Source organism: Neolamprologus brichardi, chromosome 17, assembly GCF_056152115.1.
Source record: "Neolamprologus brichardi isolate AB-2024 chromosome 17, ASM5615211v1, whole genome shotgun sequence".
Taxonomy (NCBI): Eukaryota; Metazoa; Chordata; class Actinopteri; order Cichliformes; family Cichlidae; genus Neolamprologus; species Neolamprologus brichardi.
The window spans coordinates 944767-951571 of NC_142120.1; the positions used below are offsets into that span (position 1 = coordinate 944767).

At 45.2% G+C, this 6805-nt stretch overlaps 1 protein-coding gene across 1 annotated transcript; it reads right to left on the reverse strand.

The window, feature by feature from the left end:
* Window positions 1-2694: 2694 nt before the first annotated feature.
* tmem121b (transmembrane protein 121B) lies at window positions 2695-6539 on the reverse strand. The gene has a single exon (XM_006799740.3). It carries the CDS (start codon window positions 6279-6281, stop codon window positions 5103-5105), a length of 1179 nt encoding a protein of 392 aa, XP_006799803.1. The 5' UTR covers window positions 6282-6539; the 3' UTR covers window positions 2695-5102.
* Window positions 6540-6805: the final 266 nt, after the last annotated feature.

Consider the following 6805-nt stretch of genomic DNA (forward strand, 5'->3'; position numbering starts at 1 on the left):
TATCAGTCTGCTTTGCAATGTGTTCTTTGTCCTTCAGCCTGTAAAGAGCTGGACAGCGCTGAGGTAACACGCTGCAGGACATGTAGACGTCAGTATTGTTTCACTCAGATTTCCTTCATCTGCTGTGAGAAGTTTCAATAAAATCGTTTGTTCTCAATGAAACTAAAAACCTTAAATATAGTAAACATATATATTTAATCAAAGTGCATCAGAAACAAGCATTTCTTGACAAAACATTTTTCTAATCTGGACTGAAATTATGAAAAAAAGCAAAGCATGTTTGCTGCCAAACAAACAGGTTATAATTCTGTTACGTCCCCGCTGCCGCCGCCGTCTTTCCTCAACAATCACCTACGCTGCACACACTGGTCACGAACACACCGACACTCGCCGTCGTTAAAGTTCACTCCTCTCCAAAGCAATAGGCACTAAATCATGTTCAGATTACTCAGACTTGATATTGCACACATACTATAAACTTTACCAGACGTGATCGCAAAATACAGAACAACAGCTCATAAAGCAGGAGAGAGACAGCCAGTGATACCAGCTGATGTAAAAGTGTCCTATTAATGTAAAGTCCTGTTATTAGTGTTATTGTTATTATTAGGGATGCACCGATACCGATACTGGTATCGGGGTCGATACTGTAAAATGTGTGTGTACTCATACTCGTAAAAGTTAACCGATACCAACTTATTTCATTAGTCAGAGGGTGGCTTGTCATTTCTGTTGTAGTTTTTTAGATTGGCCACTAGGGGGACATCCCGCGCTAAACAGGCACAGGGTTAGGCGAGTGAGACTGGCGGCTCCAGATAAAAAAGAGAAACTGGAGGCTGCTGTAGCTAGGCTAAACAAAATGTCAGCAGTGTGGAACAGCCAACTTTAACTCAGGTTTTGGAAAAGCGATGAAAAATGTCGAGAGAAAATCCACGGACAGTTAAAATAACAGAGGCTCGACTCATTTTATCGCTCTGGATGACCAGCCAATGCCGGCCGTGGAAAACAGAGGATTGCACCGTCTTCTCAGCATACTCGAGCTGCGATATGAAATATAATAAATGAACAGAAGTGTTTATTTATTATTCTGAAAGCTCGAGACAGTGCCAATAGTTCAGTGATATTTTGTAAAATTACAATGTGGAGACTCTGCAATAATTTAACAGAAGTGCTTATTTTTCACTTGAAATTTTTTTGTGGTCATTTTTATTAAGATTTTATTTTTTATCGGCAGAGAATAAAATAAAACCTGTCTTCCAATTCATTGCATTTGTGTGTGTGTGTGTGTGGTAGAAGTATCGGTTTTTGTACTCTGTATCAGCAAGTACTCAGATCCAAGTATCGGTATCGTATCGGTTTGAAAAAATTGGTATCGTTGCATCCCTAATTATTATTATTATTGTTATTATTATTATTATTATTATTATTTGCATAGTTAACACACTTAAATGTTTCAGATCATTAAACAAATCTTAATATTAAAGATCTCCTGAGTAAATACAAAATGCAGTTTTTTAAAGATAATTTCACTGATTAAGTGAAAAGAGAAATCAAATAAGTGATCGTTTCACCCTCAGCAGCTGCTGCAATCGTGTAACTGGAATAAAACAAAGGCTCATGTTACATTTATTTAAAACATAAATAAAATAAAGACTTTGGGGATAATATTCTGTGAAGCTTCTGAGTCCCCGTTAAATTCGGCCGAACATTAACACACTTGTTTATAAGAATAGCAGCAGACGTGCTGCTGTGCTGTTCTGGGTTTCAGCACCAGGATGACCCAGCAAAGAGTGTAATAGACACACTGCTCCACCCTGTGATGCCGTCAAAGACTTTCAATGAAACAAAATCCTTCAAACCTGCTGCTGCAAACACCTGATTGCAGTTTTTGCTGCCACAACGAGTTATTAGGTTGTATTTAATCTGATTATCTTTATCTGATATTAATCTGTTTAATGCTCTGAAATGTTTAAGTGTGATAAATATGCCAAAAACAATGAAGATATCAGGAAGGGGGTAATTACCTGTGCCCTCCCCAGCATCACCTGGACGCAGACTGTCTCCCCCTCAGGTCTCATCTCAGTAAAATGATATATACACTCTGAAAACCATGAATTTAATACAAATTCAGTTCATTTATATACACATACGTGTTCGTGTTGTTTAAAGCTTCTGACCGACTCTGTATCAGGTACAGAAGCTTGTGAAACGCTGACGTCCATGTTTCTTTTCTTCTGGAATCTTCCAGCCAGAGACTAATTGAACAGAGCTAGAAATTCAAAAATGACCAAACATGTTCAGCCTTCACACAGAAAGCTGAAGGCTGAACTCCGACCGCTGCATTATGGTTTTTAGCTATTTGTAACGCACTGAGAGGCACTTACATCAAAATGCACCACAGCTGATAGAAGCTAAAATCAGACTGAAGGGATGTTGATGAGCACAGCCAAAGCTGCAATAATGTGGCTGAACTCTATATTTCTGCTATATACTGAAAAAAATCACTATTTTTCTCCTTTAATTGGATTTTGTGGAGAAACCAGTTTGAGCATGTTAGAAACAGACGTGCTCAGAGTGAGCTGAGCTTTCTGGGCTCAAACTTTAAATGATGAAGAAATAATGTAGCCGCTGATTAGACGGTTTTTGTTTACTTTGTTTGTTTGTTTGTTTGTTGGAGAACTTGAACTCTTTGTGACCAAAACAACTGCAGAGTCAGAACTCAGAGTGAAGAAGAATTAAAAGAGGATCTGACAGACGCCTCGGGGGGGTCGTGGCACTGTAGGGACGGGGGTCGTGGCACTGCTGGTTTGTAAGCAACTTACACACAAGTCTGCTCTCCTTTCAGTACGATTAAAGACCAGCAGACATCACTGTCACTGATAGAAAACACTGATGTACATCAGGTGGAGCAGAGCCCGGCGTCGGGACTTCAATCTGGAGTTTTCAGATTGCAGTTTGATGTCAGCACAGCTGCTGAACACACAGCAGTGTTGTGAGTCTGCAGGTGTCTGACTGTAGCACCTGTTGGCTGGCTCGTTGTAAGGCTGGTACAGGTGACACCAGGCATGTCCAGAAACTGGAAAATCCGTTTACGTTGAGCGCCAAACGCAGAAACTCGTCAGGTTTACCTGCTGTCACAGGCAGCTACGCGACATCATTTCCAACATAAATGGGAACACGCTGTTCTCAAAATAACGTCATCCTGTGAAGTAATGAGTCATTTGTGTAAAACGGTAAATGGGCCGTTTCTTATCTCGTGTTTTTCTCCTCCGTCTGAGCAACATGGTGTGACATCACCACCACCTGCACTATGGCCGCGGGTTCAACAAGCAGACAAAGCTCTGAGGGCCCCGTGAAAGGCTTCGTGTGCAGCAGTGGGAAAAAGTATTTGTTAAAGTATTTCCTTGTTTCTGCTTTTTCTTTCGTTTCGTTTGCATATTTGTCACGTTTAGTGTTTCAGGTCAGACCTGTTCAATAAAAACCCATAAAACACAGAACGCGTCAGGACAGAAAGAAGGAAGCTTGACAGGGTTACAACGCCATGTCAAAGGCTTTGGGAACCATAACGCCATCTACCAAGAAAACCTGGAACAGTAGTGAACCTTCCCGGGAATGCACAGCTCTACAGTGGCTTTATGCAGCAGGACACCAGCAAGTCCACCTCTAAATGGTAAAAAACATGAAGATTTTCTGAATGGCCCAGTCAAAGTTCCTCCACAGTGACGTTAAACTCACTGCAGTTGTTGCAAACACTTGATTTCAGTTGTTGCTGCCACAGCCAGTTATCAGCTTTAGGGGGGCAGTCCCCTTTTCACACCGGTCCAGGTAGGTTTAACTTTTTCCAACAATAAATAAAATCATCCTTCCTCATATAAAAGCACATTTTGTATTTAAACAGGTTATTTTTTAAATCCTATTAGAATCAGAAAGTCTGATGATCTGAAACACAGAAGTGTGACAAACATGCAAAAGAAGAAATCAGGGTCAGATACTTGTTCACAGCTCTGCATGTGATTAATCCAACACGTTGCAACACGTTCTCACTGCCAAAGCGTCACATTTTACGCTAGGTGACAAATCGTCAACATATTACGTTTTCAGCTACCCACCACGTTCCTAAATGACGACCTCGGAAAAATGAGGAAATATGAGAACCGTATGGACTGAATCTACACATGTTCGCTCTTTTTCTTCAAATCGCTTAGAAACACGCTATTTAACATCATTAAAGTCCTGGTTAAGATCAGGAAAAAGGTTATGGTTAGGGCTGGAATACAGGGCTGGAACGTCTATTACCGCGGGAGCGTCATTGCACTGGATTTCGCCCAGAACCCGCCGCGTACCATAAGAACGCCGAAGGTCTCCTTTCGCGTTCCTCAGAAACGCCCCGGGACGTGACAAAACGTCGGCATGTTACGCCTCGGGAGTGAGAACGGGCTGGATTAATCACAAAGTGGTTTGGTCGTAAGCATCATCGATTAACAACAAAGGCCAGATGTGCTCCCTGCGGTTTAATTAGTGAGTCGAGCCTGTTGGAGTCTGACAGGCTCGGTGACCCTGGAGCTGCTACACGGCAGATTATTAACTTTGTTTAAATTTCAAATCACAGTCACTGAAATATTCAGATCATCATTAAGATCATTACGTAGCTGCCTCTGGGCCCACGGACACAGAAAGACCTGAATCAGCACATGGATGAAACTTCTGCCTTTAGCCCATTTTTTTATTTCATGCTGAACATTTTCTTGTCTTCCCACCAATGACACGTCTGTTAGCGGCAACACAGACACGGAGCCTCTTCAGGCCCTTTAATAATATTTAGTTGATGTTTAGATGCAGCTGGGAGGCCCGACAGGAGCTCACCACAGGAGATAAGATTTAGTTTCAGTCTGATTAGAAAAAAAATTTTTTGTCTATTATTTAGCAGCTTAATGCCTTTATCTGCACTGCTTATTTTATTGTTTCCTGCATGTCTGATACCTGCTTTGCTTATCGCGTGGACGTGAATCCAAAAGCGTCCCGAGGCAGAGACTCGGTGCTATTTGGGATTTTCCAAGTTCCAGCTGTCTGTCCTGCGTCACAGGCAGACGGCCGCCACGGCTCTAGGACTGAGCCACAGCCAGAGTGTTGACATACCCGTGCGGACACATGTCGTTCTCGGACACGCAGTGGGAGAACTGGGCCGGGTTGCTGCCGCCAGCCAGCCTGCGGACCCCCCGGAACGCCACACACTGCTCCAGCAGCTCCAGCAGCTTACAGGCCAAGAAGAAGATGTTTTTGAACATGAACACGGACACCGGCATCTTGTAGATGTAGACCTGGAAACACCTGACCACCAGCAGGGGCGCGTTAACCACCAGGCCCGTGGAGAAACGGGCCCAAAGCCACCTGCAGCGCAGCTCGGACGCCGTGAGCTCGTACAGCCAGACCACCGGCACGGCCAGCGCCACAAAGTACACCGAGATCACGGTGTACTTGAGATAAAGCGTGGGGATCTCGTTCCGTAGCAGCATCTCCACAAGCGTGAAGCTGTCCAGCAGGTCCAGGCAGGTGCCCATGAAGCAGCTCTGGGAGTGGTGCCGCGTCGAGCCGTTCAGGTCCTCGATGATGGAGTTGATGAGGCAGAAGAGCAGCGGCGCAGACAGCAGCATGACGATCTTGAAGCCGGTCGCTCCGAACGGGACCTTTAACGTGATCAGCTCCAGGATGGAGGTCTCCAGGATGAGCACCACCTTAGGGGTGCAGGCGATGACGTAGATGAGCCATGCGAGGTAGGCGTAGGTGAACTCTCCGAGGTTGCAGCCGAAAATGGAGCTTTTCTGGTGAAAGCCGCAGGCCCGCTCCCGCTTACTCCGCGCGTTCTTCATGAAGAAAATCCCCCAGCCCGAGATCACCACGAGGTCCGTGGCTATCCACGAGCACCAGTACAGGTCCGTGAAGATGATGAGGTAGAAATCCAGAACGCCGCCCTGGAAGATGAGGAGGAGGAAGCACAGCGCCTTGTACAGCATGCTCCTCTTGGATTTGTGCGCCAGCAGGGGAGCGGTCTGCACGAACTCCCCTGATGTCATGATGCTGGCGGCGGCTGCGGATGAGGTGACCAGGGCCTGGATGCTGCCGCTGTCCTCCGGGATGATGCTGCCGCTGGTGGTCTGGGTGTCGCGCCTCCTGCTTAGCTGGCCGTCTTCGGAGGAAAATGAGATGGGAGAGTTGGGGCAATCGCTCGCTTCGGCTGGGAAATAATCGGCCTTCGGATTGTCTTTTGCAGTTTCAGTGACCATTGTATTTGCGCTGTCACCTCCCTCTCAGCTGTTTTCTTCCCTCTAGCTGCTTTAAAGGTGGAGAGAACCAGCCAGGCGCAAAGAAAGGCACGGACTCGTGGAACGGATTCCACCTCCTCTGCTTTTGCGCTCTTTTCCATTCGTTCCGCACATTTTCACGTCTAAGAATGTAAAAATAGTGGTTTGCTGTTGAAAAGGCTTTGATTGCGGTGTAGTTGCTGTTAGTTTGGGTTTATTAGATCATGTGCTGCCGTTGGGTCAGATCAGGCTTCAATGTTCGCCCGAGCACGGTCCCCTCTCCATCAGGTGCACGCGCGTAAGAGCAAAACTGAAAATGATCCTTTTTAAAGACCAGAGACCTCTTTAATCCGAATGGACGATTTCAGGTCACACCTGCATTTTGGAGCATTAACAAACAGACACATTCCGGTGTTGTGCCAAAAACTGATTTCCGGTGTTCTGACAAACCATCCTACTTTGGCAAAACGTCCTACCATAAGTAGTTTATGCACATTTCTGCTGTC